Source organism: Cyprinodon tularosa, unplaced genomic scaffold (genome assembly GCF_016077235.1).
Source record: "Cyprinodon tularosa strain WSP-4 unplaced genomic scaffold, ASM1607723v1 ctg229, whole genome shotgun sequence".
NCBI classification, from domain to species: domain Eukaryota; kingdom Metazoa; phylum Chordata; class Actinopteri; order Cyprinodontiformes; family Cyprinodontidae; genus Cyprinodon; species Cyprinodon tularosa.
The window spans coordinates 190,531-215,613 of record NW_024038856.1 but is presented as its reverse complement, the minus strand read 5'-3'; the positions used below and the strand labels follow the sequence as shown (position 1 = coordinate 215,613).

The 25,083-nt window shown below is 39.9% G+C and overlaps 1 protein-coding gene across 8 annotated transcripts in view; it reads left to right on the top strand.

Annotated features, from left to right (window-relative positions):
- Positions 1 to 4,756: 4,756 nt before the first annotated feature.
- Positions 4,757 to 25,083, top strand: part of arap3 (ArfGAP with RhoGAP domain, ankyrin repeat and PH domain 3) — a 31,003-nt gene continuing 10,676 nt past the window's right edge. The window contains exons 1-11 of one of the 8 annotated variants that reach the window (XM_038286686.1): positions 4,761 to 4,816; positions 11,554 to 11,702; positions 13,751 to 13,913; positions 13,984 to 14,913; positions 20,894 to 20,934; positions 21,133 to 21,215; positions 21,291 to 21,358; positions 21,794 to 22,033; positions 22,708 to 22,777; positions 22,890 to 23,010; positions 24,864 to 25,048. In XM_038286686.1, the coding sequence (XP_038142614.1) occupies positions 13,819 to 13,913; positions 13,984 to 14,913; positions 20,894 to 20,934; positions 21,133 to 21,215; positions 21,291 to 21,358; positions 21,794 to 22,033; positions 22,708 to 22,777; positions 22,890 to 23,010; positions 24,864 to 25,048 (1,833 nt within the window). In that variant the 5' untranslated portion in view covers positions 4,761 to 4,816; positions 11,554 to 11,702; positions 13,751 to 13,818. Of the gene's footprint in view, positions 4,817 to 10,905; positions 11,014 to 11,499; positions 11,703 to 13,750; positions 13,914 to 13,983; positions 14,914 to 20,893; positions 20,935 to 21,132; positions 21,216 to 21,290; positions 21,359 to 21,793; positions 22,034 to 22,707; positions 22,778 to 22,889; positions 23,011 to 24,863; positions 25,049 to 25,083 lie in introns of those variants that run through there. The other 7 variants (XM_038286687.1, XM_038286688.1, XM_038286693.1 and 4 more) reach the window with 7 other exon arrangements.

Sequence of the window (25,083 nt, the reverse complement as noted above, 5' to 3'; positions counted from 1 at the left end):
AAGTACCACATTGAACATTTTATGATGAGGGAATAGCTTTATAAAATTAAAACCTCAAAAACTTGACTTCGCGTGACATGGCGCCTTTAAGGCTGTTTTCAGATTGACTACAGACTTTCCCATTCCTTTCCTCTTCATGGGTCTGTTTCTGATATTTTAATTTATACATTAATCCCCCCCCCCCAAAAAAAAAAAAAAAAACGTTTCTGGTGCTTCTTCCATCTGTTTTCATTAAGCTTTGTTAAGATTTTATCATTTTCTGAAACTGTAGTTTCATTTCAGAAAGATAAAAACATCAGGATTTTATGTTTTGATTGTCTTTTTCACATTAAATCCTGATTAAATAACGTATAATTTTCTTGTTTCGATTTTTTGCTGAATCTCAGTAGGAATGTCAATGTTTCATATGTCACACTAAACTGAAATCAATTCCTCATTAATTAATATAATAAAACATTTAGAAACCTTTTTACCTTAGATCAAATCCAACTATGGCTAATGTTGAGATGAAAAGGTCAATACGTGTGATCAATAAAGCTTATTATAACTTCTTCAATGTGATTTATTTATGCATAACTTGGTAAGTTTCATCAGATCATTCCATCCCTCCATCATTTCCAAAATCTCAGCAGGTAAAACAACCAAAAGGCTGATGTCTCACCATACAGCACATGTAAAGGACCCTCTTCCCTCATGCAACCTGTTTATAGGCTAAAGAGTTTAATCCAAAGAGCCATGAAATGTGACTAGATTGTGGTTTTATGACTAAATAAAGCAATGGTTGGATTTTGAGATAACTTTAAATATGAAGCCACTAATAAATCTAAAGCCACCCACCTTCTACCAATTGACTTGGCATGTGGCTGTGGTCATATCAGATGAACCTCAGCATTCAGAGTGTTCTGTTTTTCTTCTGATGCCCTGCAGATATGTGAGAAATCTGCCTTAAGAGGAAAGCTATTATCTTGCTTACCAGTCAAGTGCAAAAGCTGGCCCACATGTTTAAATAAAGATTGAATGAATTCGTAAAACCAGCCCCATGTTTCTGCAGAGCTTTAAGAAATCGTCTACAATGATTGTGCGGCTGCAGCGCCCTCTAGTGGACACATGTTGGAGAAGGAGACTTTCTGCAGCAGATTTAGAAAGAAAAGTAAGATGAAGGAAAGAAAGCTGAATGAATATATAAGAACGAATAAACCTATACAAAGATGTCCTTTTTTGCAATACGGCATAACAGTTAGTTATCAGAGAGGTTGTTCCAGAGATAAGTTCTGACCAACAACCATTAAATGTACTCGGGCCCAGAACCATTCTGCATTTGCAGACCATCAACAAGATGAAAGTTTAGTTCTTCTCTAAGTTAAAATACCTTTGTTTCTTTTCTCTATCTTTCTTTCAATACAAACTTCCACAGCCTGAGATATAGCTTCACCAAAACAGCACAATGCCTGACAAATATCTTTGCCACATTATATACTATATATTGTGCAAATAAATTATGACTTTTATCCATGCATATTCAAAAAATGTATAGGAAAGGGGTAATTGATAGAATTATAAGAAATTTTCTTTAAAGTAAAAAGTGTGTGTGGATTTTCATTTCGAATTAATCACAAGTTATTTCTTATATATCTTAATCTTATTATAAAAATAATTAATGTTGAGCTGGCTCCAAATCTACCTTCAAATTTGTTATTCAACTGTTATATATTGGTTTTTGTGTTTTAATTCCAAAAAGTCTATTCTTTTAAAATCCATACAGAAAACCAAAATATAACATGAGACATTTTTTTTCTTATTAATTTTTTTAGCAGCTACCTTCACCCACTGCCGAGTCCAGAAAGCCTTTTTTTCCATATGTCTATGCATGACCAAAACACACATGGATGATGAGATTCAAATCTGAGAGTACAAACTTCCAGAAGGCTGGTGAAGATTCTTAGTCATCAGGTCATAGTCATTCCATAAAAGTTAGAAAACAATCCACTGGACTTTGTTTACCAAGTTTGAAGACGTTTCGCTTCCCATCCAGGAAGCTTTTTCCATTCAAAATGTCCAAATTAACGTTAAGTTCCAAACTTCAAAGAGTTGCCCCACAAAGCCTTGTTTCGGCTTAGAAAGAATTGAACCGAGAAACAGATCCATCCCTTAGTAATGGGGAGTCGTTGAAGTGTTTGTTTGTGTGCAATACCTGATAATGGTCTATGCCTCTGAAAAGGGCAGTCATTTAGGGTCATTGTTGGCCTGGCTGGCCAGGTGAGACGTCCTTGTCCCCTGCATGGTGATGAGGATTGAGATGATAGCGGGAAGGAATCAACTCTATCGCTGCGTTGTAGGTTTTTGAGAGCTGAAAGGTGAGTCCTTTTACACCCCTTTCAAACCACCCGTCTACTTTGTCCAAAACATGAATATTCTGGTCCTCAAAAGAATGTCCTTTGTCGATAAGGTGTAGATGAAACTTCCATAAAAGAACTTCGAAAAGGCACAATTTGCACAAATATAGGTTACGTGAGATGTCACAGGCCCATTATCCACATGGATGACCAACAAATTATGGAATATTTGAGAGGGTAAGTGCTGTCACACATAAAGCTTCTATATGCACCGGATAAAAACATTACGAGGTCCCTATGCCAACAGCAATATAAAGCAGGCATCCTGCTTCCTCTTCCTACCTGCTTCCTTACTGCCAGGACTTAGAACAGAAATTATAATGGCAGAAGCTGACACTGTTCTGCTTTGGCTTAAGACTCCTTCCAACTGGAGTATTTTGGATTGAGCCCATTTAAAACAGAGCTTAGGATTTTCTTGTCTGGAGCTTGAATGTTCTCTTTGTGCAGGGGTTATCTCTAGGTACTCTATTCTCCCTCAGTCCAAAAACTGTTAAATCCACTGGTCTCTTTAAATTGACCTCAGATCAGATGTGTAAATGGAGGTCTGTCCTGTGTGTCTCTAGCTGATTCCTGATTGGGCTAATTGTAGCTCCTGGCTTGGTCATTGGTAAAGAACACCATATTGGAAAATAAACATTTTGGCTGAAACTGGACAGCTTAGCGGCCATCTGAATACTGAATATCAGTAAGGTTCTGTGTGACACATGCCGAGCTATGAGCTACAACTTCTACAATCTATTTGGAAGATTAGCTCTGATGGTGATCTTCTATAGGACCCGCCCATCTTTTACCCAACGATTGGTGAGGTATTAAAATTCAGCAGTTAAGATTAAGTATTAAGGGTTACGTACTCTTCGTCCCATCTGGATGGAATATTCCTTTTTTTCTGCACATTTTACTAATTCATAAGAAAGAAAAAGTTATGAGGTTAAAAAAGTTAAGACAAAGATAGTTAAGAAAATAAAGTGAAAATTTAGGAATACAACAAATGATATTTAAGAATAGGTTCAAGTTTGATTGGTTCTGTTCTATGCCTGTATTTTATTGAGATTATAAGAACCAACATTAAATTTAGCTATTGGAGCTGAAGACAAACCACAGGGTGATGTTGTTGGACACCTGTTCAACCTCCTGGAATGTGAGGTTCAGTGTAAGTGATGATGAGGAGGAGCTCTCTCTGCCCTGATGAGGAACACTTGATGCAAGTGTTTCCTCCGTCAGCCGCTGAGGAATGCAGCTTATTGTCTCAGTCGCTTCCTATTTCCTCTCTGCTCAGCCAGGAGGAAACTCCACCACCATCCAGCTCCTCAACACAGAGGACAGGACGCAGCGTCCAGTAGGACTTCCTCTGGACCAATCAGCTCAGGGATGGCTGGAAGAAACATTCATTTGCTGGTGATGAAGTTTAAGGGCGGTTCTGTTGGTCGCCAAAATCTATCAACACCAGCTCTGGTTAACAGATTAAACCTAGTCCAAACCAGTTTAGACCCAGGTTAAGATATGAAGACACTTTGTTACACCCTGAGAAATGACTCAAGCCAGTTAAATACTCATCTAAACCAAGTTTAGACCCAGTTTAAAACAAGAAGCTGTCCTGCAGGGACACCAGGGATGCTGCCTTTAGAATTCCTCCTGGATTGTGTTTGTTTAATCCGCAAACATAGAGCAATCAGATTTAGATTTCTGATTCTAGAAACATAAACCATTGGGATGTTCTTTAAAGCTCTTGTTTATTTTTAACAAACTGATAAAAGTAGAAAATAACCTGCAAGATGAAGAAGCCTGTCTGGGGTCAGAATGGTTTGTCTCCAAACTATAACAACCATAAATGGAATAATGAAATATAAATGTTTTACCTACTCCTTGGAACATCAGACACAAACGTTGTAGTTGTAGCTAAAACCTAAATTATATCTATAAATGGTTATACATAGGATTTAAAAATAATGTTTTATGCTCCTGTTTTACTGTATATGTTATGATTGGCCACAAAAAAAGTAGTCATAAAGGGATCTAAACCTTAAAAATGTATATAATTGTCTTTATGAGTTTTTTTTGTATAAATTAATAATTCAGTTTTTTTTCTGTTGTTCAGTGGGTTTCTTTCTCTTGATGCATTTTGAAAAATTATGATTTTAGGTCTTTTATTTTCTGGTAATTTTCTCAACCGGAAGTAGGACACAGTTTCGCTCCAGGTAGTTTTTTATTTTGAAAGCTACCGGAAGCTACACCCGGCCTAAATCACGGTGTAGGTTCTCTCCAGTCACAGCGGGGATTCTCCTCCCAGAGTTTCCAGTTCGAGATAGCGAGACTCAGGGTTTAACTGCCAGATTTACCGGGACAACAAATTCAAACATTAAAGCGGAACCAAACCAAGAAGAGGAGCCGGATTGAACCGGATCCCAGAACAGACCGGATCAAAGGTGAGAAAGTTCTGAACCAGTTTAGTGATACTGGGAGAGGTCTGGAGACCTGCAGCGGCAGGAGGCTGCAGATTAAACCGGTTTCTGTCCTGCAGCCCATGGTCCTGTTTGGGCCTGATGGACACATGGAGGAAGACAATATCATCCAGTGTCTGTTGTTCCTTACTGGGTGAAGGAACAGAGAAACGAAGAATAGAGTAAATATATTAAACGCAGCCTGAAAAAGGTAGACTGGTTCTGATAGACCTGTCACAAACTTGGAATGACCTGTAACGACCCGGTAACTGGAGAACCAGGACAAGTGAACACCTTCAGCTGCTCTAAGGGAGAGATGGAGCAGGAGGACAGATAACCCACTGCAGAGCAGTTTTCAAAGAATTAAATTTTATTTGGATTAGCCTGTGTTTGTTGTCAGTACATCGCCTCTGGTGGTGGAAGAGGGATGATGATGATGATGATGATGATGAAGTGTATGTTTGAAGAAGATTAAACCGGTGATCTGATGGTTCATGTACTGTCTGGGTTTCTTGCTTCCACTTGTTTATTACAGTTTCTGATAAGGTTCTGAAAAGGATTCAGGTCTGAACAAACCAAGACCCACCTCTTCACAATCTGAGCATAAGCTTTAAATGCTGCATTTAGATTAAAGGAGGTGCTGCTGGTCTGTGGGTCATTGGATCCAGGCTTTTGTTTGTTAGGTCAGGGAACCAGCAGAAGCTTCCTAAAAGAGGTCCAAAAACTGCAGGAAGGATTCAGCCCTCTGAGTGACTCAAGATGAATACTTTTTGAATGTTGCAATTGACGATTCTGAAAGCAGTAATTGATAATTTTGAACACAGCAGATGATGGTTTTGAACGCAGCAGATGATGGTCCTGAATGCGGCAGATGATGGTCCTGAACGCAGCAGATGATGGCTTAGAACGCAGCAGTCAATGGTCCTGAACGCAGCAGATGATGGTTTTGAACGTAGCAGTTGATGGTTTTGAACACAGCTGTTGATGGTCCTGAACGTAGCAGTTGATTGTGCTGATTGTAGCAGTTGATGGTTTTGAACGCAGCAGTTGATGGTTTTGAACGCATCAGTCGCAGCAGTTGATGGTTCTGAACGCAGCAGTTGATGATTTTGAACGCAGCAGTTGATGATTTTGAACGCAGCAGTTGATGGTCCTGAACGCAGCAGTTGATGATTTTGAACTCAGCAGTTGATGGTCCTGAACGCAGCAGATGATGGTTTTGAATGCATCAGTTGATGGTCCTGAATGCAGCAGTTGATGGTTTTGAACGCAGCAGTTGAATGTCCTGAACGTAGCAGTTGATGGTCCTGAACGTAGCAGTTGATGTTTTTGAAAGCAGTAGTTGATGGTTTTGAACGCAGCAATTGATGGTTTTGAAAGCAGCAATTGATGGTTTTGAACGCAGCAGTTGATGGTTCTAAAAGCTACAGTTGATGTGTTTTGAAAACAGCAGTTGATGGTTTTGAACATAGCAGTTGATGGTTTTGAACGTAGCACTTGATGGTTTTGAACGCAATAGTTGATGATTTTGAACGCAGCACTTGATGGTTTTGAACACAGCAGTTGATGGTTTTGAACACAGCAGTTGATGGTCCTGAACGCAGCAGATGATGGTTTTGAACGTAGCAGTTGATGGTTTTGAACACAGCAGTTGATGGTCCTGAACGTAGCAGTTGATTGTGCTGATTGTAGCAGTTGATGGTTTTGAACGCAGTAGTTGATGATTTTGAACGCAGTAGTTGATGATTTTGAACGCAGTAGTTGATGATTTTGAACGCAGCACTTGATGATTTTGAACGCAGCACTTGATGGTTTTGAACACAGCACTTGGTGATTTTGAACGCAGCAGTTGATTTTCCTGAACGCAGCAGTTTATGGTCCTGAACGCAACAGTTGATGGTCCTGAATGCAGCAGTTGATGGTTTTGAACACAGCAGTTGATGGTCCTGAACGTAGCAGTTGATTGTGCTGATTGTAGCAGTGGATTGTGCTGATTGTAGCAGTTGATGGTTTTGAACGCAGCAGTTGATGGTTTTGAACACATCAGTCGCAGCAGTTGATGGTTCTGAACGCAGCAGTTGATGGTCCTGAACGCAGCAGTTGATGATTTTGAACGCAGCAGTTGATGGTCCTGAATGCAGCAGATGATGGTTTTGAATGCATCAGTTGATGGTCCTGAATGCAGCAGTTGATGGTTTTGAACGCAGCAGTTGAATGTCCTGAACGTAGCAGTTGATGGTCCTGAATGTAGCAGATGATGGTTTTGAATGCATCAGTTGATGGTCCTGAATGCAGCACGTGATTGACCTGAACGCAGCAGTTGATGGTTTTAAATGCAGTAGTTGATGGTTTTGAACGCAGCAATTGATGGTTTTGAACGCAGCAGTTGATGGTTCTAAAAGCTACAGTTGATGGTTTTGAAAACAGCAGTTGATAGTTTTGAACGTAGCAGTTGATGGTTTTGAACGTAGCAGTTGATGGTTTTGAACGTAGCAGTTGATTGTTTTGAACGCAGTAGTTGATGATTTTGAACGCAGCACTTGATGGTTTTGAACACAGCACTTGATGATTTGAACGCAGCACTTGATGGTTTTGAACACAGCAGTTGATGATTTTGAACGCAGCACTTGATGGTTTTGAAAGCTGCAGGTGATAATTTTGAAAGCAGCAGGTGATGGTCCTAAACGCATTAGTTGATGGTTTTGAACGCAGCAGTTGATGGTTTTGAAAGCTGCAGTTGATGATTTTGAAAGCAGCATTTGATGGTTCTTAAAGCTGCAGCCCATGGTTCTGACAGACAGGCAGCCTGCTCTGTCCCAGCCCTCCCAGTGAGCATCAGCGTGTGGCTCCAGTCACAGTCAGGAACAATCACCTCTCTGTTCCCCATGGAACAATCTGGTTGTTGTGCTCTGCTTCCCTCTCTGTCCTTTCCTCCACGCTGAATTTCTAGATCGCTCTTCAGACCAGTTCAGGGCTCCAGATATCCAAGTGTACATCCAGCATTGTTGTAGTCAAGACCACAGCAACCGGGACCAAGCGGTACCAAGAAGAGGTAGAAACCAAGACAAGATCAAGACCATATCAGGTCTTGGTTTTTGTTGTCTTGACTACAACTATAGCAGCCAGGAACTGGAATTTGTTTGTTTGCATTCAACTAGCTGAAGACCTAGAACCTCAATTTTAAGGAAAGCTGCTTTACCACCAGTTGTCTGGTTTTTAAGACTTTCAAATAGGGTTTGATTTGATGCAAACATAAACCTGAGGTGAAGAGAAAAAAACCCAGACAAACTCTCAATCGTTTATTGTCTCAATGATTTGATCATTCTTGTATAGAAATGTTGCAGTGGTTCACTGATTGCATTTTTTGTTTGTGATGCCATCCCAGTCAGAGTAACATCTAAGTGGGCGGGGTCATAAGAACACCTAAACATCCCCCAAAGATGGAGTCAAAGTAACAACCTTTCTGAAACCAGACATCATATTTTGGGTCAGACAACAGTCAGGACTTGTTGAGGAATCTCTGTGAATCTCCATGCTGATAAAGCAGTAGTTCTGATCCTGATTAAATCAGTCAGATCAGATCAGGGACTCTGCAGGTTTCAGTGTGAGGGTGGATGAAGACGTCTCCGTGGTGACAGTGTGGAGGACGTCCTGACGGGCTCTGTTTCCTCTGCGGCAGCTGTATCCTGTGTTTTGTTCTGCTGCTGATTTACAGCGCTGATCTTAACAACGGCTCTCAGATAAGGGAGGAGTTGGAGAGAACAGAAGGAATGAACGGAATGCCTCTCCTTTATTCTGAGACCTGGACACAAGCTACGGTTCCTGTCACTGAGAGCCAACAAGATAAAGCTCTGTAGCCATCTTCATCTCCTGGAGCAGGGAACATGGGCTGGAAGGTTTCATCATGGATATTCTGTCCCTCATTCTGTCCTAATTCCTCTGGTATTGGACTGCAGAGCTGCTGCTGTGTTCAATTACATATGAAAACAAAGATAACTTTATTAAGAACATTGTTATATCCACGTCTGTAAGTCACTTTAGATAAAAACATTTACCAAATGGTATCAACACAAATATAAATAAATAAACAGAATTGAAATCAGTTAAAAAATGTATAAACATGGTTCTGTTTGAAAAAGTATTCCACCCTAAACCCAGTAAGTGGTTTGTTCCTCTCTTTGCAGCAGTAAATCATAACTGGTATAAAGTATTTAACAACGCTGTGGAGGAACTTTGATTGATTTATTCACAGCTGCTACATCTAAAGCATGTTTACGTCCAGACTTTGACTAGGCCGCCACAAAACGAGGCGTAGCGAGGTGATATAGAGACTGTCACTCCTCCACCACTGTGTTTGACTCAATGTCATCTTGTCAGGCAGAATATTTTCCTCAAAATATTAGGGATCATCGGTTGGTATTTGCTTAACGCTCTAAAGGTAGAAATTCGCCTTCATGACAACATGTTTTGGCTGTACATCCTCCCTTTTTATATAAAGCTTTGTAATAATAACAGTAATGACCTCTGACCTTAGGAAAACAGCTGTTCTGAGGATAATGGCTCCCAGATGCTGTTCTACTTGGGGCAGCCCAGGTTGGAGTGGTTATTTATCTAATTTTTTCCAATGTAAAGAATCGGTTTGTTGAATCGTAACATCTAGGATCTCCTGATTGATGATCCACATAGCATCTTACAACATTGCAGAGTATAATACTACAGATGCATCAGAAGAGGTTATTGTGATTAACAGGCAGTTTCTAGTTGGTGATTGAATTCAGGACTTGAAAGTCCTACGTAGAAGTCGTTCAAAAATCTGGCTCAGGACGGCATCATCAACAGTAATATCCAAACCCCGATAGATAAGTATTTCTGGGTTCAGATAGCCACAACCCAGGTGGAACGAACAAAGCTTGGTTATGTGGAATTTTGGAAACATCGAGACAGAAAAGCTGCAGCTTTCCTTCATTGCATATTTGATTTTCTATCTAGGAGCTGCTCAAAATGAAAGGTGGAGAGATTGGATGAAAGAGAAGGTCTGAGAAGGTCAGTTTCAGGAACGCTCTCCTCTGTAAACAGCTTCTAAGTCGACAGTAATGGTACCAGAAAAGAACAACATGTGGAGAAACTGAACTGACTGAGTTAATGCCTTATCCTGATGGTTTATCAATAGCTAGTAAGGAGGTGAGGTAAATGTTCTAGAAAGAGTCCTGTTGCATCATCATTTAACCAGTAGGACCAGCTTCCTCCCTGGATTCTGAGCAGGACTGTCCGGACCTAGATAAGCTGCTCAAAAAAATGCTCCAATGAGGCTAATGAATGTCAGCTTCGCCTTTCTTCAGGATCTCTGAACATGTTCTAGAAACTGCTAGGAATGACATTAGGGAGACTAAAGAAAATGCCTTTATTTTGTAGCCTATAATGAAGAATCATTATTGCTTTATGTAACCGTGATTACATTTTGCTAAAGGCAGTGGCCAAAAATGTACATGTAATACGCAGACATAAATTAAAAACACTGAAGAGACTTCTCAAAGGGTTTAAAACAGTGAACACAAGAGGCAAAGATAAAGTGACTTGTCCTGCTATCTTGGATATATTTGTTTGTATTTAAGGCCCTTATTCTGTATTTCAGGCCTTTTCTCTAAATTCTGTCTCTGGCTCTCAATATGAATGTTGGACCCTAAGCCTTTAAGTCTTATTTAATTTAGGTCTTTATTTTCGGTCCTTGGTGCTAACTTTGACCTTACCCAGTATTTTGTTGCCATCAGCTCTGAGTTTCAGCCATCTGTTAGTCCCTCAGTTTGTTGTTTAGGCCCCTGGTCTGTATTTGAGGCTAAGTTTGGCCGTTACTCTGTATTTTGGGCTCTTAGACTGTATTTTGGACTCTTGGTGTGTATGTCAGGCCCTCATTCCTGATCCGATCCCTCCCAGTAGTCCCTCTCCAAGCTGCGTGTGTAAACTGGAAGTCGGATGGGAGTGCCATATCCTCCTGCTGTGTTTCCTCGCCTCACTCTTTATCTGCGGCTCTCACCGACTTCCTGCCGAGGTTCTTGAACGTTCCTGCTGACCGGTCACTTTCTCTCCTCCTGCATTAAACCCTCAGGACGGACTCGGCCAGACACTCAGAGTAGAGGTTCTGTTTTCCTGCTTGGACTGAGGAAGGGGTTGACTCAGCTTGTCCGGTGAGCATCTCTGACTAACAGAGAATGAAGCTGCAGCAGACTTCCTCTGCTCCTCTTTTAGACCAGACTTCCTGTCCTCCATGGATCTCAGGGGTTCTTGTTTGGTTCTGCAGGCCCAGACAGGTCAGATGTTGTGGCCCAGTGAGATTCAGAGGAAGCATTCAGGTTCTAAACAAATTCCTTACAGTAGATTTTGTTGTCCCTTCGGCGATAAATCCCATCTCTTGAATGTTCTGTGTGCTTCTTGTGTGCACCTGTGTAGGTGAGTTCATGCGGAACCCGCAGGTGTAGAACCTACCTAAAACACTGCAGCTCTGCCAAGGTTCTGGCTGATCCGGGATAAGAGCAGGAGTCTTTTTTTGTATGCAGCAGCTGCAGTCTGGAGGAAAAGGTTGAGGGGAGGAAGCTGCTGTGACTCACTTCCTCCTTGGCCTTTATTCTTCCCGCTGGACACTGCCGACCTCTGTGGTGGATATTTTGGTTCTCATTGTTCTGACGTCTGTTCACTTTCGTTCTGTAACTCCTCTCCCGCTGTTCTAGAACTTCAGAGTTCTTCTCTTTACTACTGAGAAGCTTCCATGGTTCAGCTGGAATGAGACGCAGGAAGAACAGGAGGTTCTGATGGAGAGAGACCGTCAGCCTTAGGATCGAGGGCTTTTTTTGAGGCATGGAGAAGGCATCATCTGCAGGTCAGACTCATACGAGAGGATGATTTTTATGAAGGAAGAACAGTGATGTGAGATGTCAGGTCTGCTAACAGGGAACATCTGCTAGTGGCGTAGAACAAAACTCATGATAGACTGAGAGGTTCTTCTCTTTATTTGTGGGACTATAGAATTAACTGGTTCAGCGTTTCATTCCTTATCCCAATAAGTCTCTCAGCTGGATCTGCAGCTAAAGTTGGTTCTCCAGAGTACTGAATTGGTGTTGAATAATCCTTTAAAACTTCTGGCTAATAGAGATTTTAAAAAGTGATGGATAATTTTTATTCCATTTCATAGTTCTGCATGACTCTGTGAAGGTCTTTCGTATTCTAGGGAGAAGGGCTTCACCAATTTGGCTCTTACAAATATTTATAAAATAACGGCACACAGCCAACACTGATGGACCAGGATAAACAAGGATTTATTGTGACTAATGTCCTTATGTCAGCTTTCAGTTATGTTGTAAGACCCCACAGCTATGTTGGGAATTATTCTACAATGTTCACAATGTAAATATACTACATTATGGGAAAATGAGCCTGGAGCACCCACACACACACACACACACACACACACACACACACACACACACACACACACACACACACACACACACACACACACACACACACACACACACACACACACACACACACACACACACACTTAGCCAAATTTGTGTTTTTAATAGTTGCTAAGGAGCTTTCTCTGACCTATAGTGCAAAAAAAAAATGTTGAGGACCAGAAAACTTTCCTAATTTTACAATAATTCTCTCTTAACTGGTAAAATATGAAAAATGTTTTCTCCCTCGGCTTCAAATACACACATATACACACAGGCCTACAGGATGCAGGGAGTGCCACAGCTGAGGATGTTGCTTTGAGCTGAAGGGTGGGGAGCTTACAAAGGAAAAGCTGTATCTGTGTGTTTGGGCGGGGGGTGGGGGGGCATTTCAACTCAGCCACTCCTGGATGAACGGACATGGAATGTTCTGCTGAAGGTCCTCTGACTTCCTTTTGGGTGGGACATGTCTTACCTCACTAAGGTTACTGGTGTTTGGAAACTCCAGGTACCTCAAACCGTTCAAACCTGCAGACTGTACTCAGGGAACAAGCTTCCCAAATGCCTCTGTAGTTTATTTGTTGCACCAGTTTACATCAAATGTCATCAAAGTGCACACAGTGGATTAATAAAAATGTACATATAGACTGATTAAAAAGTTGTACATCCAAGGAAACCCAGCAAATTGCATCAAGTCATTGACTTGCATAATTCACTCACTCAGTATGTGCATGTACAGTAGCTAGACTTGTATTGTTCAGGTTGCAGCAATCCCACCTACTCAGCATACATGTAGAGTTAAGCAGATGACCTCTGAGGAAGTTTTTATGTCAGGAGGTTGAAAGAGAGTGCATACAGTTAATCACAGTAAAAGATGAGTTAATAACTATGTATAAGAGAGAGACAGGACTAAACTCTGAAGAACATGATCAACTATAGGATCTATTATATGAAGTAAGTAAATTAAACTGAGCTGATGTTTTCCAGGACAGTCTCACAGTTTAAAAGATTCAGCCCAGATGGAGCTACTATAAATGTAAAAGCAGAGAGAACATAAAATCAAAGGTTGAAGCAACAAATTATGCAATATTGGAGGACAGAAGTAGAATGTAGAAAGAAACACAGTGTTTATGTCTTCCAGCACCCCAGGCCTATAACAGTATAACTACAGAGATAGTTCAGTGTCATTTAACCATTGTAACTATAAGATTTATTTTTAAAAAAAGCAAAGTTGTAGGCATAGCTTTAAATGTCGACAGGGTGCTTCTATGTTCTCATATCTTTACCATTGTTAATACTGATGTTACACGATTAATCACTGTTGTTACTTCACGTTAGTTCGAAATCAGCTATGGGCAGTAGATCTTCTATAGAAAACAGAACTATTAGTTCCATTTGTTGACACAGAGCCTGATGTTAGGGATTGAGATTCCTCAGATCACGTTCTCCTTTCCATGTCTGTCTCCTGCAGATGACTGTCTGCCATTTGGCCCAGCTGTAGGTCCGTGATGGCCGCAGAGCTTCCTTCAGGTGGAGGAGATGAAGCCCGATTCAGACGCCACGTTGGTCGTCATGGCCTCCCTGGATGGAAGTACAGCGGTTGAGACGTTTCTGGCAGCCATTCATCTGGAGAGGTGAGATCAACATCTACAGCATCATGTAATTAGTCATGTAACCTTATGCTTTGGTATGAACTCTATGCAGGTACCTACACACCTTCCGCCAAGCCGGCCTCCTATTGGCCAGAGACTTCTCCCACCTGGACCATGACGCCTTGGTCAGTTTGGGCGTAACAGCCACAGGACACAGGAAGAGAATCCTGCGATTGGTCAACCACATCCAGAGGAGACAAGGTCAACGAGCCAGTCAGATGGCAGATCTTCCATCTGACTTCTCAGAGGGAGGAAACAACACTGCATCACTTCAGCAGTCAGGTGGACCTGGAAACAGCCCCAACACTGAATGTAGGTTGATGAACCCAGACAGAGCAGCTATGAAACCAGTTCCTAAACCAAGGACTGTGTTCAACCGCCGCAGGACGGCGCCTGTTCAATTCAGTCCTCCAGCAGACTCTGCAGGATCATCACCTAGGAGGATGTCACAGGAGTCCATATGCTTCACTGTGCTGGAGGATCTGACTACAGAGGCCTTGCCTGGTAAGGGTCAGATCATTGAGGCCACATCCAAACCTGCTAGCAGTCCCACTTCAGAAGCAGCTCCCACATCTTCAGAAAGCAGGAGACCCAGCCAAGTTGGCAGAACTAGGCCCAGTCGCAGTCTTTCTCTTTCCGATGCTGTTGGGTCAGTACCTCCTGTTCCCCCAAGGCTGAACCGCAGCACTGGTGCCTCTGTGACATCGCCCTCCTCCTCCTCTACAGAGAGGAGACTGTTATCCTCTATTCCAGGTCGCCCTGGAAGTCTGGAAGGAATCAGACTCTCTGGATCCTCAGTTTCTCCCAGAGGGGGTAGCATGGAGATGGTCTCTAATGAGATTTACTGGGGCACCTCTCCGAGCTCTGCTGCCATCAGTGGAGGAAGGAGTTACAGTTGTCAACAGGCAGGTCCCCCGACACCGCCCAGAAACCTGGATCGGAACCAGAACAAGAACTCTGGGGGGAACCTGGACCGGAACAGGTAGGTCTGCATGATTCAGGGTTTAAAATATAGGGTACTGAGTGTAAAAATAGCAACATTTCTGTTACCAAGCATACTGTCCTCACATTCATTCACTGTCGTAAATATGCTACATATTGGTATTAAATCCACGACTAAATTATATTGATATTTATGTGTTAAATATATATCTACATCATATATCTAAATGTAAATCTTTAATCCAAATATGCCTTTAATCATAGATCTAAATCTTAAATCTAAATCTAGATATATATCTTATATCTAAAAACTAGAACACACATACAGAAAATTATTTATATAGTTAAATAAACAGAAATGGGCCAAGTGCTGAGGCTTGGGGTACACCGGTTTCAATATTAAAAAATAATGATCTTTCATCGCTTACAATAAATCTAATCCAGTTTACCCTGATAAGGTGAAAAAGAAGGAATCATTGAGACTACAGTGGATGAAATTAAACTGTAAATTTTAAATTGGTTTAATCCAGGGTAGCTTAGTAATCAATTGGCTACAACCTTCTGCAGAACTTTGAAGTAGGTAAAAATAAAGTAATTTGTGATCTTTCATTCTGTGTCCATTGACCTACTAAATATTTAAAGTACAGAAAAACTCTGGCTTGATCTAAATATTGTTAAAATATCCCCTGATCATTGTCTAATTGAAATTATGAATGAATAACATTTGAAATATTTTCAGTATTTTGTCATAACATGTAGTATTTAATGAGTTTTTCAAAGGAATTCACTCCCATTATTTTATTTAATTTTTTTAACATATTTTGGTACCATCTTACCGAAATTTAGATTTTTAAATTGTACATTAGGCAGAGTCAATAAGAAATCTATATTTAAGAAAAACTATAAAAAAGACCAGGAAAGAAAAAAAATATCATTTTGCTAATGCATCCCTTGCTATGAAACCACTAAAATATTTGATGCACATCCAACCCTCAAGACTCCCATAAATAATGAAAAGAAAGCGTGACCCCAGGTTCACATTGACTAAATACCTTGTAATCTGGAGGATCTGCTTTACTTTTGTATCTGATTTTCTGTCTGGTTCTCATCTTTAGAAATGTATGTAATTCTTTTGCTTTATCCTTACAAAATAGACTTGATCTATATCTCTGGCAGACAATGAAGGAGGGTTCTCTGTCATGCTGAAGCGCTGCGTAGCTGCACTGCACTGACTAAACTGGCTTTTTTTGTGATGGAGAACAAAACACAAAGATAAATGAGACTGTGTTAACTAACATGATCTGTTAGTATTAACACACCTTTTTTTCAAAGCAAGAGGAATCATTTGATAAAGATCAAGGATCTCGCCATACAAGTCAGGGACAAAATTGGGGTCATAAAACAACTCTATGATGTTGTCCATCTAACCCATCATTTTTAGATGGAATGCACATGGTAAGAGAGGGGCACCCTGTAAAATTTACAGATTGGGCATGAAAGGCATAAAAAGACAAGTCTAGTCATTAAGGAATAATCAATGGATCATTATCTAAACCTAAAATTTATTTGTTTTTAGTTATTTAATGAATTTAGCGTTAATTAGTTAAAAAATTATAATTTTCGTTTCGATCATTGCGTCTGGGACTGGCCATTTTTGCCGGTAAAAGTGAAAAAAACGTGATTTTTCACCTTTCCAATTCATGATCCTCCAAGGATGGGTTCGTTGTTGGATTGCCAACTTGAAGAGGGAGGGTATGAGAAAAAACACGTAATATGTAGCCAACATTTCAAAGAACAATGTTTTGAAGATAGCTAGGGCTGTTGTAAACGAATATTTTAGTAATCGAGTAATCTATCGATTATTCTTACGATTAATCGAGTAATCGGATAAAAAAAATGTATAAAATAAACTATTGGCAAATCTGCAATAACACCAGTTAGTCCAGATCAGTCCAATATCTCCTTTTTGAGCATCCCTAACAGTTAATTGTTTGTAGTTTAGAAAGTTTACTTGTAACAGCAGTTTGCTTTAACCTGAAGAAAAGTTATAAGATATTAAATTATATTCAAATAATAAAGTGGCAGGCTCATAAATATGCTTATAAAAATGTCTAAATGTAAAGGTTTGAGTTTGTACAGAGTTCTGCAGCCTTAACTAGTCATGATAAAATGCAAAAATTTTGCTATTTTTATTAAAACGATGCTATTATTTATTCTTGATTGCTTAGGTATAAACAAATATAGAATTACTACAAAAAATGTTAATCAAAAATTTCTAATTCATACATAACAGTAGCGAGAAGAAAAGACTGTAACTTTTCAGGATGGAAAGACACCAATAAATAAATGCTTTTCAGCTTATGCCTGTAATCTGTTGCTGCATATTTTTATTAACAAACTTACATTAAGTCCTGCATAATTTCTCTCAGTTCCACCCTCACATACAATTTACACTACACCCGGTTAAGTAACCGCTATGATTAGATGTAACGTTAGCAAAATAATGTGCCTCAATTTACATCTATAACATGGCAGATTATCACACAACGTAGTTAGCAAAGAGAACATAAACGTTACCTGTTGGCAACCGTGTACGAGTTGGATGCATGTAGCGGGTGTTTTCTCTTCAGATGCTGCAACATTGATGTCGTGCTTTTATGGTACGCCAATTCTGCTTTGCAGTGGATGCATTGCGCTGTGTTGTCCTTTCTGTTTAGCCTAAAATGTTCCCAAACTTTGGACATTTTTTGTCGCTTTCGGGGTTCTCCTTCTGAGCTTTCTCCGGTTCCCTCCATAGCTACAAACTTAGCACAAGCGCTCCAGGCGCTAACGGAAGTGGTAGGGTTGTGCAACACAGAAACCCTCCGGCTAGACCAGTGTGCTGCGTATTTAACAGCATTGCTTATTACAATACAATAAATTTAGCGAAGCTTCGAGGCAGATACATTTCCTCGAGGATTTTTTGTAATCGAGTTACTCGAGTTACTCGATGAATCGTTTCAGCCCTAAAGATAGCATAATAGGGCGTTCTGACAAACAACAGATACAGCTTTGGGACTTGATCAACAGCCAATACCGCACCGTGACGTCACAAACCAGTAGGTGGCAGTAGTGTTCTTTGGCAAACATGGATGTCTCTGGTAAAGCACATTGAAATGAAATTACTCTTAATTTAGAACACAACAGTATGTAATAATTTCTTATTTAAATCTTATTTAAATCATATTCAGAAGTTTAAATTCTGAATATGACCGGACTTCTCCTTTCACAACAGTTAGCACAGAGACTAAAGGTAACCCTCAACAAGCTACAGAGACTGGAGGATTTGCTGATACAACCACAATAAGCCATACGCAAAAGCCTCAAGCGTGGCAAAATAAAAAACTTTACTTGGTACATGGAAAAAAAACAAATTTTTAAATTCCCCAAATATATCGGGGAAAATGCTCTGAACAGAATCAAGGAAGAAGCTATGTTTGCTGCAAATTCAACACATCCCATCACCTCCATGGTGGTGGTAACATCATGCTATAAAGTAGGGATGTAGGAAAAAATTACTTTGGGGATATATCATGATTTTCATCTGACTGATATAATATCGATCTTTCAATTCCTAGTATGGATTTTTTTTAAAGCAACCCATTTTACCTAAAACAAAGAGGAAACAGGGGTCCTCTGCACTGCCACTCTGGCAGATAGCACTGTAGAGCAATTTTAACAACATATCTGTAGGTGAGGCAGTCACAGTGGAAGACGAGGACTAGAACCCCAAACAACATTGGATACCATAATAACTAAATTATCAACATCTTCTGATGAACATATACATCACTTGCTTTTTTATACATTTAATTTTGATAGCTGGGGAAAATATCACAATATATAATGATGCTGCAATATTGTGATATGGTATTGTGACCCAATATTGTGACATGTATCATATCGCAACACTCATGCCATTACTCACCCCTAGGTGCGAGAATGTCTGTGCGATTTAAAACTGAGACAGGTTTTTTTTCACTTTGGCAAAGACTAAGTGGACCGCTAGAGAAACAGTCCAGTGGTTTCTGGTGAACCCTTTATCCCCCTTGGAATGGCCTAGCCTAGACCTAAACAATTGCCTTGCAGGAATTGACAGAGATCCCTGTAACAGGATGAAGTGAACACAAAGAGACTGATCCAGAGAGACCTGCAGCTGAAACTGCTACTGAAGGTGGCATTATAAAGTACTGAGTTTAACACACAGGAAAGTTATAGGCTTGTTCTGTAAGTAATATGGTGCAAACTCTCAAATTGGCCATTTCACTCGCATCACCCTATGATGCAAAGTCCAATTTTTTAAATTATAAATAATGTTTTTTAAACAACTGAATAGTACATAGTTACTTGATTTTGGCATAGAATTGAAATATATGTCTGGGAAACTCATAGTACTGCCCCTTTAATAATAATAAAAAAAAAAACAGAAGTAAAAAGTCTGCCTTTAGAGGATAAAGTGTGGATGACATATATTGGAGATTGCAGGATGTTGGTAAAAAACCAATCCACAGGTAAGAAAAGTTCCTTTAATCGAGATGTTCTTACCGTTAACTTGCTGGTTGTAAACAAGATATGAAAAGCTTTTGTAGTTACTAAACTGTGCTTTGTTTTGGAATCTTTGCGGATGGATTACTAAACTGTGCCCCTGGTGTGGCAAATTAACAAATGTGTAACATCAAGGATTGTTATGAGGAATGATGCAAAAACACGCACAATTATTGTTTTACTTTCCACCCACCTCGATTAAATAAATGACTTTGGCAAATTTTATAAAAAGCCCTCTGATAATCATTAAAATACAATGGTTCAAATAGTCTTTTACTTATAAAAGCAGTGGTGTGAGTATGATGTGCATGCCGTTGGCAAACATTGTTGGGGAAGGTGTGGCAGCATGCTATACAAATTTACTACAATTAACAGCTCTTGTTACCACCTAGCTGGCTTTCAGGGTGAGTTTAAGGCCCTATCTTTTTCACTTACCACTTGTTGCTGTTCGGCCCTTGGTACACACTATAGCCTTTTCTCATTTCATTAGTTACATCCTACCTTTTTATTCTACCCTCTTTGCCTGTATGGCAGCGCCAGCAGCAGTCCATTGGCATGGCAAGTATTGCAAGGCCTATTACAGCTTTAACAGCTTCGGGCGGTTATTGGTTACCATGTTTGACTTTGTGTGGATGTAGCCTAAGGAAAGTTGGATGGCTGTTTTCTCCTTGCAGTAATGTGGAGAATAATTATCTTATTCAAATCTTTTTTTAATTTCAACAAGTGTGGAAACCTTAGACACTCTTGAAGGATCTGTAAGTTAGGGCTGAAACAATTAATTGGATTAATTGTGATTAATCAATTATTGAAATAATTTAGTAATCGATTAATTGTTAACTGCCGTACAGATACTGTAAAATATGCCTTTAGCTGACAGAGCAACCCACTTAGAGCAGTAATTATTTCAAAATTGTAAAAAAAAAGTATATATAAATATTTTGCATTTAAGGTGAAAAATTGTTTTCGTCTGTCAGTATGCTCTATCCAGAACTCTTCAAGTGGAAAAGGTTTGGTTTCACCTGGTTTGATTTTGTAAAAAATCTTCTTTAAGGAACCTTTGGCCATTTGATTATTAATTGATTAATCGAAAAAATAATTGACAGATTAATCGATTTGCAAAATAATTATTTAGTTGCAGCCCTACTATAAATAACTTAAAATAACCCCTGATAGACTTGTACATACTTTTGACCTGTCACAAATATTATAGTTATCTGGAATCTTTAACTAAATTTCTATATTCATTGCTGGTTTGATATTTTAAAATCTATGTTTTGCAACATAAAGTCAAATAACAAAAGCATTAAATGAGTACAACAAGGCAAATATTGTAGGGATTGTAGTAGTAATACTAATAATAGTATTATTAATTATTTATTGGTCTGTTTCCAACCTCTGAAGTGGGTCTTGTTGACTGTTGATGTCTGGGTTTTCAGCGGCAGCACTTTGAGTAACAACTCTTCAGGATCAGCCAGAGGTGAGTCCAGACTTGATTTTAATATGGAACATTCTGTTCTTTGGTTGGGTCTTTCTGATTAAAATCACTCTGAGAAGATTGAAACTAAACAGTAAAGGTCAGATTTTAAAGTGATTTCCTTTACTAGTAAATCTAGCCTGCTATGGTTCTGACTGATCCATCAGAATGTTAATTAAATCCTTTCTTTCTGGTTTCCAGCCTCCACAGATGACCCAGAAGAGGAGATTAGTCCATATTGCGAGGCTGTCTTCCAGACCAGAAGATCCCCAACTGCCTCTGAGGTGAGACCCAACAAACACTGACCTTTTTGCATCATACTGGACAGAAATGGTCTGACTGACCCATTTGCTCTGCAGAGCGATCAAAGCCGATCAGATGGCAGAGAAACCAGAATAGAGGAAGGGAGACCAACCGAGGATCATGGGTAAATAGCACAACTTTCAGGAGGATGAACTGAACATAAAGTAGATTGTGTTAACAGAAGCAGCTTCTGTTAGACTACTTTTTGTGGTTTACCAGAACACTGATGTTTGGGATTTAATATCAGCCAATTAAAGTCAATCAGATATAAATTCTGCAGATTTAAAAAAACTTCTAAATCATCGGCTTGGATTTCTATTCTAGATTACCAGGAAACTGAGAACCATAAACATTCAAATGGGCTGAGCATAGAGCCCTGAGGTTCTCCACTCAGAAGATTTAGATTTTTACTCAAATCTACTTCATGCAGTTCTAATATTCCAGTTTACTTGGGTTCTTCCTAAATGTACCTTCTAAATTTAAAATATGAAACTGCAGATGGATGGATGGACACCCAGAATCTCTCTGCCTTTATAAAGACTTTTCTTTCTTTCTCCAGGTGTCATAAGTTTTCCTGGACAAAGCGTCTGTCGCAGGCATTTCACTCAGGAGATTCTCAGGGTTACAGCACTGTCGGCGAAGCTCCGCCCTCTCTTCGCTGGTCTTCTCTGCCCCCCCACACTTTTCCCCCTGAGGCTGACGATGACCTGACCATCTCCCCCTACGCCAGCTACACATCGTTAACTGAAAGAGCCCCGCCCATTATTAGTGGCTGGCTGGACAAGTTGTCACCACAGGGGTGCGTTTCATTTTTTTTTTTAAGGGCATGTTGGATTCAGTTTTTCTGCCAAATAAGGGTCTGGGAGTTACTGCATACAGCAGAAGGCCTTTTATTTACATATCTGGATGAAGCAGCAGGGGTGTTCGACTGTCAGTTTGATTAATAAAGCAGGTTAAGTTAGAGATGTGTCCAATATTGGTACTTTTTACACTGATTTAACACCTACTGTACAGTATATCAAACATTAGAGGAACTATGTCTAAACCTGATAGGGTGATTATTTTATAGCAGGTTAAACAAGGGGGAGCTTGTTTTACTGTAAAAGTGTGTTTGATCTGCACTGCAGAGTAAACTGGGCTTTGTTTGATCAGTTTAAACTGGCAGTGCGTTTGATTTCCTCACCTGGCTTTACAGCTTTTTCTCTGTCTTCAGGGCCCGCAGGCCAGCGGTGGCTGTTGTGCTGCGTCTCCTCCTCTTTGCTCCTCCCTGTGTCTCCTCCTGCCTATGGAGCTGGCTCTTCTTCATCCTTTCTTCCTCCTCTTCTTCCTCCTCCACTCGGTGTGTTTGTCCTTTCCTCTTCACGCTCTTTTCCTAACTTCAGGCTTTGAAGGAAGACATGTTGGAATGGATGAGAGCAGGCACTGGAACGTCAGGTTTAGATCATGTCTTTAATCCGTGTTTTTATTATTTAGGAATTACGTTTTCCAGAAGCGCTTTGTGAAGTTTGACGGGAAGAACCTGATGTACTTCGGCAGTGAAAAGGTTAGAAGACCTCTATGTTTCTGTTCTACAGCTTCAGGCCAACAGCTTCAGATTTCCTTTTGCACTGCCTTGGGTATTAAACACTTGACCTGCCATCTATGTGTTCCCTCAGGATGTCTACCCTAAAGGAGTAATCCCATTGGCTGCCATCCAGATGGCCCGCCCAGCCAAAGACAACAAGTTTGAGATAGTGACGAGTCACAGGATATTTGTGTTTCGGACCGATAATGAGGGTGAACATAAGCAAAAATTCCTCTTTAAGGATGTTCTCCCCCCGGTTTGCAGAAGATAAAACATATTTAGGCCAGGAACTTTTTTTAAATACTCAGGTCATCACACACTTAATTTTCCTAAAAGCAAAGACTATAAAATAATTGCTACACCATTTGATCTGAAGTAGAATGTCACAAAAGATGCTATCTATTACTAAACTGATTAACTATTCTTGCCTCTTAGGTGAGGGAAGAAACTTTACAATCTGTGAATCAAAACAGCAAGGTTTCACCACAGCTTCATCTCTTTTACTATGAGGTTGTTGAACTTGAATTAATCCCATTATCCTTTTCCACCACCCAGGACAGCTCTGAGTGCTGCTTCTTTCCCACTCCTCTCTCTCTTTCTTCTATGTGCAATACATACCATTTTCATCTAAATTTAGATTATGACTTGTGCAACTCCCAGTATTTTTTTGGGTATTGGTTTTTCATTCATCTGTTTTATACTTATTAATGGTTAGTTTGTATTGCAAAATTTGCAAAGTTTGTTCAAATTCTTAAAATGCACAATAGTTTTGTGCTTTGAGAATAAACCAGAAGTTTCCTGCTGACTCCTTTCTGCTGCTTTTCACCTCCTCCCAGCACCAGTGCTGCTCATTATACTGACTCTGCTTTCTCTTCGACCCACTCTTTGAAAAGCCACCTAGAATTACCCAACAAATCCAATTGAATAATTTGCTCTTTACATGCTCAGGCAATATTTATATAACAAAAAAATGTGTTCTTAACTGTGACTTTATTTGACCTGATGAAATAAAGGTAAATAAAAAAAAACATAAGGATTCCATTTATTTTTAGGTATTGAGGTTTTTAAAATATACATAGTCTGAATTCTTGGACTTTGTAGCATTAAAGTGATTTTCTTTTCAGAGTGTTCTTTAATCACATTCTAAAATGTGATTCTACAAAGGATAATGTTAGGGATGATGGAATTGGATTTATTAAGTCAGTGCTCTCCTTATTTGTTAACTTCTTTGTTAAGCTAGATGTGCTGAATATGCTATACTAGAATTTTCACTCATTACCACTAGTGTTTATTTCTAATCCTCTTCTCTACAACATTAATTTACCGCACCTTGCATCTATTTTCTCTATTATTTTTACCTTTTTCCTATCTAGACCTCCTTTCCTCTTGATCGTCTCCCTCACTCCTTTTTACAAGCTATGTAGAGTACGCAGGGCCTCAGTCTGTTGTCAGAGACAGAAAGGAGGGGGCGATGGGATGTGTCTACTGTTGTATGTGGTAGCCTCAGAGACCCAAGTGAAATTCCAAAATGTTATTGACCGTTTGAAAAATAAAACAAGCCACCTGAACAGAGCCATTGGTCTCATACAATCTAGAATCAGAGATCTCCCAGTTCTCTGTTGGCCAGTGGTGGCTGAATAAATGTGATGCTCAAACGCCCTTTTGCTTCACAAAGCTGAGGCATGCTTATCTATCTCTGTTGTAGTAAATAATGAAGTTTAAGGAGAATTTTAGATTTCGGAAAAAAGTAGAAAAGACTCCAATCTCATAGGTCCAAACAGTTAGACAAACTTACTCAGGTATGACATCACTTTGCTGGATCTGAAAGAACATCCTGATCAAAATAATAATAGGAAACCTGAACTTCCTCTCTGGCATGGTGGATGAAGATTTCTGACAAATGCTTTTAGCCCAAAACTTTTTTGACCATTTAGAGCAGAGCTTGGAAATATGAGGGAAAGCTTTTGATGTGAACTGATCAGTTTTATTCAGGAGAATTGGATTAGCCATGTGTTTCTGATGCTGCCGTTTCCGCGGTGATGACTGCTTCTTTGCTGTGTGGCAGTGCTGAGGCGGCGCTGGGTTGCCACTCTACAGGAACACGTCAGAGATCATCAGGTGTTTGGTCGGCGCCGCTTTGGACCCGGATCTCACTGCCAGAAACATGGTGTCCTAGAGCTCAAAGGAACAAAATCCAAAGTTTATGCTGCCATTAACACAGACCAAATCTGGCTCTACAAGAGCGAGCAGGTGAGTGCTCTGACAGGAAGGGGGAATTAAAGCAA